At 37.6% G+C, this 11,944-nt stretch overlaps 3 protein-coding genes across 4 annotated transcripts; 1 reads left to right on the top strand and 2 right to left on the bottom strand.

The window, feature by feature from the left end:
* The first annotated feature begins 534 nt into the window (after positions 1-534).
* Positions 535-3,757, top strand: LOC130730568 (phospholipase A1-Igamma1, chloroplastic-like). Its single transcript, XM_057582614.1, has 2 exons — positions 535-2,063; positions 3,308-3,757. Exons 1-2 carry the CDS (start codon positions 772-774, stop codon positions 3,555-3,557), a joined length of 1,542 nt encoding a protein of 513 aa, XP_057438597.1. The 5' UTR covers positions 535-771; the 3' UTR covers positions 3,558-3,757.
* A 516-nt stretch (positions 3,758-4,273) lies between these two features.
* On the bottom strand, positions 4,274-5,078 carry LOC130730569 (photosystem II reaction center W protein, chloroplastic-like). The gene is made up of 2 exons (XM_057582615.1): positions 4,895-5,078; positions 4,274-4,734 (listed from the first exon to the last, which is right to left on the bottom strand). The coding sequence occupies exons 1-2, from the start codon at positions 4,989-4,991 to the stop codon at positions 4,433-4,435; spliced, it is 399 nt and encodes a 132-aa protein (XP_057438598.1). The 5' UTR covers positions 4,992-5,078; the 3' UTR covers positions 4,274-4,432.
* A 515-nt stretch (positions 5,079-5,593) lies between these two features.
* Positions 5,594-11,731, bottom strand: LOC130730567 (probable galacturonosyltransferase 6). 2 transcript variants are annotated; one of them, XM_057582611.1, is made up of 9 exons: positions 11,311-11,731; positions 11,189-11,223; positions 10,964-11,005; positions 10,690-10,840; positions 10,507-10,583; positions 9,206-9,504; positions 8,439-8,796; positions 6,897-7,412; positions 5,594-6,167 (listed from the first exon to the last, which is right to left on the bottom strand). In XM_057582611.1, the coding sequence occupies exons 1-9, from the start codon at positions 11,423-11,425 to the stop codon at positions 5,892-5,894; spliced, it is 1,869 nt and encodes a 622-aa protein (XP_057438594.1). In that variant the 5' UTR covers positions 11,426-11,731; the 3' UTR covers positions 5,594-5,891. The 2 variants fall into 2 exon arrangements, with proteins under 2 accessions (XP_057438594.1, XP_057438596.1); XM_057582613.1 differs by having other exon boundaries at positions 10,507-10,577.
* Positions 11,732-11,944: the final 213 nt, after the last annotated feature.

Below are 11,944 nucleotides of genomic sequence, written 5' to 3'. Positions count from 1 at the left end.
CCATGGGTAACTTAACTATCTTATGCAACCCTTCGTGAATTCACCTTTTTATGTTTCATAAATTCATGTTTTGTACATCTGTATGAAATTGACGTGGTAATATTGTCTTTGCTAAGTACAAACGAGGAGGAGCAATCTATGGCAAGGTGAACCTACGTGGTATTATCTTTGCTAAATACAAACTATGGCAAATACAAACCATGAGATATTTTTGCGGGACTGAAATAGATGTGAAAAAAATTAAGGACTAAAGCTTTTGTGTATTTTTGGGTACCATTTTATATTTATGTGTATAAGTCAGGGACCTAAATAATATTTAACCCTAAATAAATTAATAAATAAATTTTAAAAATTCAACTAATTTATCTTAAATGTGATTGGTCCACCTAGATCATGGGTTATTTAACCCAAATTCTACCATTAGTCAACCCCATAAACTAATCATGATTCTGTTATATATAGTACAGATTCGCTTATAAAAAAAAAGATACAGATTCAACGAGTAAAGACTAAGGTCAAGTGCTTGAGAGATAATTTACAGAATGCATGGAGGCTTTTTCAAGGAGAAAACTCTGGAACTATATATCCATACGTGCGTGTAGTGTAAAGTGTGAACACAAAGAAATAACGAAACGTGCGAGCTTAGGTTTCCTTTGTTCTATAAAAATAGCAAACCATATCCTTTTTTTTATTCACTCATCAGTATTCCACTTAGCTTCCACTCAATTCTGATAGGTCATTCAAACTTGGCTCAAGTTCCACTCCAAGAGTATGGCCACATCTATCTCCAACATACTCATAGCCTTTCCCAAAACCCAGCAAGACTCGACCTTTGGATCCAACTCCAACCACCCCAAATCACAACAAGCACCACCACTAACCCTAACTGTAACCACCAAAAGGAAACCCCTCACAACATGCAAAGCCTCCCAAACCAACTCCTCCTCCTCCTTGTCCTCCACCATCACACAACTCGAGACACAAAATGGAAAACCACTAAAACCACACCAAGGAGTTGCAGAGGGAGTCGCTGACGTGTGGCTTAAGCTCCACGGAGAAGATGACTGGGCCGGTCTCCTCGAACCGATGGACCCCTTAATGCGATCGGAGCTAATCCGCTACGGCGAGATGGCCCAGGCCTGCTACGACGGATTTGACTTCGACCCGTACTCCAAGTACTGCGGCAGTTGCAGGTTCTCGCTCCCGCAGTTCCTAGAGTCTCTCGGCCTGTCCCACCTTGGGTACACCGTCACACGCTACCTCTACGCGACCGCCAACGTCAGCGTGCCCAGACTGTTCAAGTTGTCGCGCTGGCCCGACAAGATGTGGAGCAAGCGCGCCAACTGGGCAGGCTTCGTGGCGGTCTCAGATGATGCCACCACCCAGCGCCTCGGGCGCAGGGACATCGTGGTAGCCTGGCGCGGGACCGTCACCCACGTGGAGTGGGTGGCGGACCTCAAGAACTATCTCACGCCTGTGTCCCCCGACATCCCCTGCCCGGACAAGGGAGTCAAGGTGGAAGCGGGTTTCCTCGACGTGTACACTGACAAGGACGAGACCGAAGGCGGCTATTGCAAGTACTCGGCGAGGGAGCAGGTGCTGGCGGAGGTGAAGCGGCTGGTGGACAAGTACTCTCACGAGGACATTAGCGTGACTATAACAGGGCACAGCCTCGGCAGCGCGATGGCGACGCTAAGCGCTTACGACGTGGCGGAGATGGGGTTGAGGGACATGGGAGGGAAGAGTAAGGTGCATGTTTCAGTGTTTTCATTTTCAGGGCCAAGGGTAGGGAACTTGAGGTTCAAGGAGAGGTTGGAGAAGCAGTTAGGGGTCAAGGTGTTGAGGGTGCACAACGCGCATGACATGGTGGCGAAGTCGCCGGGGGTTTTGGTGAATGAGACGTCGCCGGCGTGGCTGCTGAAGGTGGCGGAGGGGTTTCCATGGTGCTACACACATGTTGGGGTGGATCTGGAGTTGGACCATAAGAGATCGCCGTACCTGAACCCTGATGGGGATGGAGCTTGTGCCCATAACTTGGAGGCCCACTTGCACTTACTCGACGGGTGAGTCACTCATCTTATTCTTTTTCTATTCCATAAATGGTCCTGCTCTGCATGTGCATCAAGATTTGGAGTTAAAGTGTGTCTATTTTTCTTTATACATATTCAATAACTGTCTCTTTAGATATTTATAATTGGAGAAATAAACATGTTTTAATTGGAAATTGTAAATTCACTTATTATGAGTATCCGAGTTAAAGGTAAGATAAGGGAGCGTGGCTCTCAAAATGGAAAACTTCCTAATTTTTTTCTCAAATTGTCATTTTGTGTCTATCTTTTTTTACCTAGGTGAATTTTTTGTATATTTATCAAGACATGAATAAACACAATATTATAATTAATACTCCCTCTGGCCTCAATTGTAAGCAAATATTCTCATTTGCACACTTATTAAGAAGTTGAATTTTTGTATTAATTTTGTATAAACTATGGGTTAAAAGTACTAAAATAACCTTCTAGTTTTAAACACCAAAATTTAATGAAATTAAACAGGGTGTATTTGGTTCCGTTATGATACTATTAATTGTCTCACATATTTAATGCAGTAACGTGCAGAGTAATATGCCTTTTGATGTTTCCCTTGTAAAAAATCAAAACATACAAAGATGAACCACTTCTAATGAATCTTCAACAATTAATTGTGAGAAATCCTCATCATCACAAGTGCCCAAGTCAAATGAAGGCATGCTAAACAAATTATGTGGTGCTGCCAATTTTTCTTTTGGTACAAGTGACGCTGCCATTTTTAAGTAGTGTAGGAGTAAGTCTTTTTTTTTTTTTATAGTACTAGTAAGAAACTTGGAAGCATAAATTAACTTGGGAATGTGTGTGGAAATGAGTTATAGCGGCTCGGTAATACAAATATAGGAAGTTGTACAAATTAAATGACAAAATGCATGTGTAAGGGTATTTGTGGAAAGAAAATATTAAATAGAGTTGAATTTTATGACTTTTGCTTATATTTGAGGCCAAATTTTTTCCATGTTTTTTGCTTACAATTGAGGCCGGAGGGAGTATGATGCACCATTTGAGAGAATCTTAATCCGTTCATGAATAGAATAATAGGAAAAAAGTGATACAAGAATAATAAATAAATGAAATTGGATAAAAGAGAATATTGGGTCCAACCTATATATAGCGCAATTTTTTCTCTTTACTGTACAAAAAAATATAGGACCTTTTTTGCATTAATTTAAATAATTGTTATAATATTTGAAACTTTTTGGTGTACAATTTATTGTATGCAGATACCATGGTAAGAATCGTGAATTTAAACCAATGATTGGAAGAGACCTTGCTCTGGTGAACAAGGACTGTGATTTTCTGAAAGATGAGCACTCAGTACCACCAAAGTGGAGGCAAGATCATAACAAGAACATGGTCAGAACCGAAGATGGACGGTGGGTGCTGGCGGAGCGCCCCAAACCTGACGATCATCCTGAATACACTCAACAACATCTCACCGAGCTAGGCCTCGCTAATTCATCTAAAAGCTAATTAAAGAAATAAACAAAAACAGAGGTATAGTACTGATTTCTGAAGAGGGGTCAGTAATTCTGTATAATAGGGTCAAGGGATGATTTCCATCTTTATATAGCAATATTTAAGTGTGTATTTGGTTCTAAGTTGATAAACCTGCTTTGAATCATATTTTATTGGACAGGTTTGTTGGAATCGTCTCTGAGAATTTGTTTTTAGTCATCAAATCAATTTTGTCAAAGTTTTTTTTTTGAAAGGAATTTTTTTGTCAAAGTTAGAAATAGTATTTTTTGCATTGATAAAATGACTGTGAGATTTCACAATTGAATTTCATATAACCTCACGAAAATAATTTTTTGACTTAAATAAATTTTTGTTTCCCTACATATGTGTATTTGTTGGACTTAAAACCAAAAACACGTACTTAATTATTTGTTTTTAGTACGTTTTTTTTTTGTTTGTTTATAAGTCCAACAAACAATGTTCTTGAGAGGATTGATCATAGCATTGCCATTGATCACCTATCACATTTCTCTCGGCTCTTCTTGAGAGGATTGATTATAGCATTTTCCTAAACGCAGGAGCATTAGTAAAAAAAAAGGCTAGTGACTATAAGATCAAATCTAGCAACATTTGGACCAATAGTTAACCCTAAATTGGATTTCCATTCTCAGATATTTTAATTCAAAAAGTCAAAACACTTGTAGATGAATTAAACAAAAAAGCGAAACAAGTAAACAAAGAACAAGTGATTTTTCTCATTAGGATCCATATAAGAGGAGATTAATGTTTAGTGAAATCGGAACTGAACAATAGCAGTTATTTTTTCAACACAACAGAAAAGGGGTGAACACCATGCAATTTTAACATGAGTGCATATAATCTGTTATGCTTTAGAGGGACAATCCAGAGTCATCATCCTCATCAAGTGTGGAAGTGTAGACAATATAGTTAGCCCATATAAGACCAAAGACACCAAGCAGGATCCAACCAAGAAGGTTGTTACTGAGTCCAAAGGGAAGCCCTGTTCCTTCAGTGCTCAATCTCTCATCCACCAAAGCTATGGCTGGGCTAGACATGGTTGCAGCTAGGGTAGCTGCTATCAAGGATGCCCCCATTCCCATGTTTGACCTGCTTTCCTTTCCCTCCATGGAGCAGCACCTCACTCTTCCCACCTTAGCCATTGCTGGCAACCCTATACAAATATGTTTGCATAAATTAATGATGTCAAGTTAGCATCTTCGCTACAATTGATTCTAAATCCACAATCAATTTCGAGAAGAAACTTCTGTGTGTGGTTTTTCAGGGATAGATTGATTTAAGTTGATCCAAATATAATAGGAGTAAAAACATACCCATGACGGTAGAGGATGAGACCCCAAGAGGTTGCTTTTGTACAAGACCTGTGCCAGTGATAGATGATGTTGGGGTGCCAGACATGATGGTTGTCATTTTTCTTCACTAATGATTCATTCAGACTATGGCTAGGCAGCAGCTTATGTCTGTTTATTTCATTTCCTACGCATTGGCAAAGATGTCAAAATAGTCATCATCATTGGTGCTTTGTCAGCTCGTGCACCACACACTATGCACAGATTGATCAATGAATAAACTATCTCCACGTGTCAATATTTCACTCACATTTTTAAAAGTTATTTTCATTAATTAATAAAAAATTCTAATTCGACAAAAGAGCATTTGAATCCCGCTGCATTTTAACTTGAGTAATGATATATACACACCTCACTTTCTCTTCCATCTCATTTCCACACATTTTTCTTCCTTTCTCTCTCTGCATTTCCTATCACATCACAAATCATATCACTCATTTCTCTCTTTTCTCTTCTTCTTTGAGTAAGGTGGAGGTGGAAATTGTTTGTGCACATAACATAATTGTCTTCACGCAACAGGAAAAACAGCACAAAGCATCATTGACGCCACAATTCAAAAGACAGCCGTTATTTCAATAATCATGTAAATTTTTTCCTCGAAGTAAAATACAACTCCAACTTCCACTCTGCGTGCAATTGGTGTAAAGTGATGGCAAACTGCAGTGGCATAACCTAATAGAACTCATGAATGAAATATGTACACAACAACCGGTAGCAGCATCTCCAAGCAGCTAAAATGCCTTCTATCCGAGTCTTATTTCATATCAGTGTCATTACAAATTGGCTAAGCTTCTATAAAGATATCATATCTGTGTAAAATTCTGTGGAGCTATAGAGGGCTTTACAAGAAGAATCGCTCAACTGCTAAAGAACAGAAAGAATCGACTACAAGCACGAAACTAATGCGCCAGCAAATTAATCAAACAACACCTTCCAGGTATCATAACATTTAGATGCTGCGCTACGCCTGTAGATTGCAACGCTGCAAAATGGGGAGGTCAAACTTCATGAATTTGGTCCAGTAACTCTTATATCTGCCCACCGCAATATCCAACCAAGGCTTCCTGATTCCATCGTAATGAATAACGGCAGCACGCTCAATCTCATTTGTATCGACTATGGAGTCGTAACCAAGGCCAAGAATGTGCCACCGTCTGTCCAAAATCAGAGTCTTCTCATAGAAAGTGAGCCAGCCTAGAGGCAGACTTCCACTGTTCAACAATGGCATCTTGGCTCCCTGCAATTAATCACACAGAGAAGCACATCAGATAATCATTGCATCAGATTCTACAGAAAGTATATATGTGCTCCATCAAACTGTAATTTAAACAAAAACTTCACTTCAATACACATACACTCCTCATTAGATTCCACTGCAAAAATTTCAAATACAAAATTGTAGCTTGGGATAACAGATTTAGGTAGTGTTTGTAACACAAACAGACTGGAACTATTATACAACACAAATAGAAAGGAATAGGGTGTCCTATTATGTTTTCTTCGATTCCACCCTTTTTAGATTGAAATAAAATTAGCTAACCACTTTTGAGTTTTAACACCTTCTGTTGCGTTCTGTTCTGCTCTAAGTATGTATCAAACAAAAAACACAACCATGTGTGTTGTTTTTTCTCATTCTAACCTGTCTATTGAACACTCCCAGATGTCATGGAGATGTGCAATCTTTGACCCCCTATTTCTATGTAAGTCATAAACTACTATGTAAAGCATTCTAATAATGCAAAAGAAAGCTGTGTGCTAGAATTGATACAATCTTAATTTCAAGGGAGAAGAAGCCAAAAGTGGCCTGCACTTTAACAATAGCAAGAGCCAAACTGAAAGATTTAAAGAGATTTCAATGAATGAAAATTTCTTTGGGGGAAGGGGAGAGGGATAAAAATGAGTTACTCTGAACAAAGAAAAAAGAACTAGAAGCGTTCAACAAAATAAAGACATTTTTTAAGCATACCATTTCCAAATATTTGTGATAGACCGCAGTTAAATCATGTCTCTTCCACTGCTGCAAATCAAACAAGTTCATCCCAAATGCCCATGTACAAGCATTGACATCAAACCTCTTTGCAATGAATGGATCTGAGAAGTTTATGAACATATCCATCCTGTGAAATGAAGTTTCACCTTTCTGACAAGTCCCAACACCTGCAATTACTTTTCCATTCATATTAACATTCCATAGTTCACTGAGATCTTTTTGCACCACAACATCGTGATCAAAGAGCAGAATCTTATTTAGAGTAGGGAAGATATCTGGCAGATAGAAACGCAGGTAGTTCAATTCAGAAGTATATCTTGGATCACTGGAATTATTTTTCTTGAATGTATTGTACTTGGACAACCATTCAAAGTTGTCAATGTTCTGTATGTGGACTGTGGCTTTACCCGGAGGGTTTAATAAGAACCACATGGAGATTGCCGGAAAGTTGAGTGAATTGGTCACTACATGGAAAACAAGTTTTTCCTGTTTCTGCAATTTAAAAGCAATTGTCAAGCTCTGTTGCCACTACAGACAGACTTAATCCATTGCACTGGACTCAATAATGAGAACTTTCTAACAAAATCTGTTAAAGAAACAAGATCATAACAACATTACAACCAAGCCTTATCCTATTAGGTCAGGACAACTACATAGATCAATTGATGTAATAATTATCATTAGGGTAGTGATATATGAATCAGTAGTAGTAACAACACCCCCCACATACACCAATTTTTTCTGTCAATCTCTTTCTTCCTATCACATCTATCACTTATCTTTTTTGTCTTTTTTTTTCTCATTAATATTTGGGTGCCTAAGACACCCAAGTGGTCTACCAAACATTTTGAAAAAAATGTGAAAAGGCTAAAACAACAAACATTCTGGAACAGATAAGTAATTGAGAATTAAATTAGTGCTGATTTGATTTGATTTGATTTAAAAAGGAAGCTTCATGATATATGTCAAAATATAAGAAAAACACGTGACTTAATAAGAAAAGAGGATATGAAGTGGCTTCTTAAGAAGAGAGAATGAGGTCTCAAATTTGATATATAGGAGCGGATTGCATTTAGAATACCTAAAATGCTAATGCATTTGAATTCAGACTCAAGGAAGGATAAGAATGAGATAAGTTGTTGTCACAATCATGGGTTCTCAATACCTTGTTCTATAATCACCCCACTTCAAATGTAAAGAATATAGTGAAGAAAATCGGTGCACATAAAACACTAATTATGCAGTACACATGTACAGCAATAAATGTAGACAAATACTTTTTGGATTATATAAAGAGAAGACAGTCGACGGGCATCACAAGTCCAAAGTAACCACTAAGGGAGTAACTTGGAAAAACTTGGTACCGAAACATACTAACATTGATTTTGCTAGTATCGTTTTTCTACTTCAGCAGTTTCATCAAGATTTGATATTAACCAAAAGCAAAAACGAAGAACAGCTAAATTAAAAGTGAAAGACAAAAAGTTAATCTAGTTAAAAAGATGCATTAATATTTACCTTGGCATTAGAGACTGTGGAGTTAACAACCACTGCACATGCAAGAATATTGTCAGAGAAGACAGCATAATGATAATGTTTGGGATTATGAATCTTATTTTCATCTGGCAGCTTCCTGTCCTCTGGTCTCAGGGCAAAGAAATCAGAAGTTAGCTGCATAGAAAGACAGTGAAGACCTTTTGGAGTGGTCCTTGCAGCAAGATGAACAAGATGTGTTACTCCACGTTGCTGAGAACGAACTTGCTCTTCAGCCTTATGATTCATTGCACGGAGCTTAGTAGCCATAGCAGTGCAGTCTGGGAAAGCACGGTTGGCTTTAGACAGTGAAGCCTCCATGTGTCTCATTTTCTGCAAAGCACTGTAAACTTCACTTGTTTTCAGATTGAAAACTAGCCTAATCAAATTTAAATAGTTCATGTCACCAAAATTCTACATGAATAGTCCTATCCATCATTATTTTTATACTGGAAGACGAGCAGGCCCAGATTTTCCCAGATTGAAATTATAACTTTTTAGAAAACATGTTTTGATCCCTCCTCTTCTAATTCTCTCTACTGAACCGTTGAACCAAAAAAAAAACTTCAATCAGCAGAGTAGATTGGAAAAACTAAGTAGAAGCGAACTGAAACATAATGTAAGTCACTTGAGAAAATTAGTAGTGGCACAGATTGATAAAATAATATATCTTTCAAGGACCACAGCTTCTCTTCAATCTTGTACATCTTATTTAGTAAATACTGGTAGTAAATATATAGAGAAAAAATTACCTCCTTGACAGATCTGAATCCTTGATAGCGTCTCGAACTGCACGTTCCATCTCTTTAATTCTCAGCTTCAATTCCTTTAACAAGTGTGAATTGCTATTTGGAGGGAAAAATCCCAAGTATGCTCTGGCTCTAATTATTTGATCCTTAATCTCCCCCACCTTCTGATATGTCACTCTCTGAGATTGAGAGCGTGAAGTATGATGATTTCGGGTTGCTGTCAGACTGGATTTCTTTTCTGTCATTCTTTGAGAGTGAGTTTGTGTATTCTGGTTGTGTGTAAGTGTTGTATTAAATTTCTTCTGCAAATAAAAAAAAGGAAAAATCAATACAATACTGCACAACTAATTTTCTCCAAAGTCCACTTTGCATTTATATATTTCAACAAACACAAGAATTATGAAGTTTTTATCTGGAATGACTGTTATTTGACTTATTTCTTTGTATATATAAATTATTTTCCTGCTCATAAGATATCTACACATCTAGTTAAAAGTTTGTAGATGCAAAAGAATGAAAAAGAAATTCTCATTCTTGTATTTAGAAATATAATAGATAAACAGACAGCACAATTTCTTGGTCCATTTTAAATTACTCCAATAGAAGATAAGCACATCTGGGCATAGGACATTGAAGCCAAAAGCAACCTTACAAGATCTTGCTAACTTACACAAAAGAACTAGGTTGGCTTCAAAACAAATCCCTATAGAAAACTGACAATAAACTCCAGTCTATTGCATTATGAGTAAATTTCAAGCTTAGTAAACCTCATGAGTAACTAATTTTCCAGAGTCATTCAAGTTCCAAATTTTAAACATTCCCACCTAGCTTGGCATTAGGCACGATGGAATCAATCTCTAGGGATGAATTGACATTTGAGTGTTCATGCCAAACAGAGAGCGCTCTAACATATTATGCTTAAGTTGACTGTACAAATAAAATCTCAAATTTCAACCAAGCTGAGGCTTTGCGTTTTGATAACTTCAAAATCACATTTTAAGGCCAGGAAGTGATAAAAGATTCTATATATAGTGAAACAAGTAAAAGGGAATTAAGTAAACCTGTGTTCAACCAAAAAGTCCAAGTTTATGATCCCATTTCTTATCATGATTCAGGAATAGCATTTACACTAGGTTGGAGAAATTGTAGTCCGGGTATAAAAACTTCATGCAAACAGTTCATATATCAGAATTTTCATTATTATTTTGTTGTCATATGCTAATACACTGTAACAAATTTTTTGAAGATAACAACAAAGCAGACTTCAACTTTTAATGGCAGTAATTCAAAAGAATTGTACAGACCTTATCTCCATCAACCGAGGATGATCCATTTTGCCGAGCTTCCTGGTCTTGTCTTTTGTCATCGTCGAATCCTGAAACTTGATCACAGTGAAAATCTTCAGATAGTAACAAAAGTGCTGACTACTGAGTACTTGAGTGACATTATGCAATCACAAAAATTAAAAAGAGCTCACAAATACCAACCATTTCTTTCCAAGAGGCTACTTCTGAACCCCTCGATTCTAGATTCCTCAGAACTATTATTCTTTCCGGAACCACTGTAACTCACTGCTGAATCAAAGTCTATTTCCTTATAAACAACTTCCTTAGGCTCTTGTATTTCTTCAGCCCCTTCCTAAATTGCACAAAAGGGATCCAAATTCCAAATCATCATAAACAAACATCTTTATTCTCCAACTCAACAATGTAGGGTTAAACATCATGATGGAGAAAAATTCTAATTAAATCTTGAAAATACCTGTTCTATAGCATTTAACAGTACAGGATCTGTCCTGTATGTCTGCAACAATCACACACAAACAATCAATCAAAATCTCAACATCAGAGCATTCAAAGCTGTAGAAGTTCAATTAGAAGCTGAGGAAGCATGATTTAGAAAACAAGTTGTAATCAAACATGTTGAGCTACATAAGCAATGCAAATAAATGAAGTGATGATGAGAGTTGAGAAGGAAGATTCTTACAACAGTGGATAAATCATCGAAAAACTCTCTTGGTCCTGAAATTGAAATTGAAATTGAAGTGAATGAAACGAGAGATTAAGAAAGAAGAAGTGGTGGCGAGTGAGTGAGGGAGTTGTTGTTACCATGAGAAGGAGTGAGAAGTTGAAGGCGGTGAGAGAGGAAAATGAGAGGAGCAACGACGGAGAGGAAGAGCAGAGAGAGGATGAAAATCCTCTGCCACCGACGAGATTGCCTCATCGATGGAACTCCGATCACATTTGACGGATTCAGATCACGGAGAAGGAATCCAATGCGTCGAGCACAAGTAACCGAAACGAATTGAAACAGCAAAGTTAGGGTTTCAGTTATTCGCTGCTTTTTAGAGAGAGAAAGTAAGAGAAGACAGAGAAGCAGGTTCTTCTTCCATGTTCGACTCGCCTTGTTAAATTTTCTGCGTCTCTCTCTCTCTCTCTCTCTCTCTCTAATTTTTATTCTTTTTTCACGTTGTACGCATTTGTTGTATATAGTATACTAGTATTGTTTGGGGGTTTGCCTTTAGATTTGTGCCACCAGGTTGACACGGGAAGGGGAATAGAAGTGGTACTTGTTGATTCTGAAAGAGTGAACATGGATGGTGAGGATGACAGATGAGCCTTGATGTGATGTTCTCTTTAGTTTGGTCAAACTCATTGCCCCCACCCATCACCCAACTACTCTTCTTACCATTCCCTCAAATTAAGTAATTTAATCAAAAAATTACCTATTTTCCTTGTAATA

This window comes from Lotus japonicus, chromosome 1 (genome assembly GCF_012489685.1).
Source record: "Lotus japonicus ecotype B-129 chromosome 1, LjGifu_v1.2".
Lineage (NCBI taxonomy): Eukaryota > Viridiplantae > Streptophyta > Magnoliopsida > Fabales > Fabaceae > Lotus > Lotus japonicus.
Note: the sequence above shows the minus strand (reverse complement) of the source record. Positions and strands in the feature narration are given on the sequence as shown.

Coding starts and splice junctions, on each gene's coding strand:
- LOC130730568 (XM_057582614.1), top strand. CDS start 772: ATGGCCACATCTATCTCCAACATACTCATAGCCTTTCCCAAAACCCAG. Junction 2,064..3,307: donor CACTTGCACTTACTCGACGG/GTGAGTCACTCA, acceptor TATTGTATGCAG/ATACCATGGTAAGAATCGTG.
- LOC130730569 (XM_057582615.1), bottom strand. CDS start 4,991: ATGACAACCATCATGTCTGGCACCCCAACATCATCTATCACTGGCACA. Junction 4,735..4,894: donor CTCATCCTCTACCGTCATGG/GTATGTTTTTAC, acceptor ATATTTGTATAG/GGTTGCCAGCAATGGCTAAG.
- LOC130730567 (XM_057582611.1), bottom strand. CDS start 11,425: ATGAGGCAATCTCGTCGGTGGCAGAGGATTTTCATCCTCTCTCTGCTC. Junction 11,006..11,188: donor TCGATGATTTATCCACTGTT/GTAAGAATCTTC, acceptor TGATTGTTGCAG/ACATACAGGACAGATCCTGT. Junction 7,413..8,438: donor CCACAGTCTCTAATGCCAAG/GTAAATATTAAT, acceptor TTTAAATTGCAG/AAACAGGAAAAACTTGTTTT.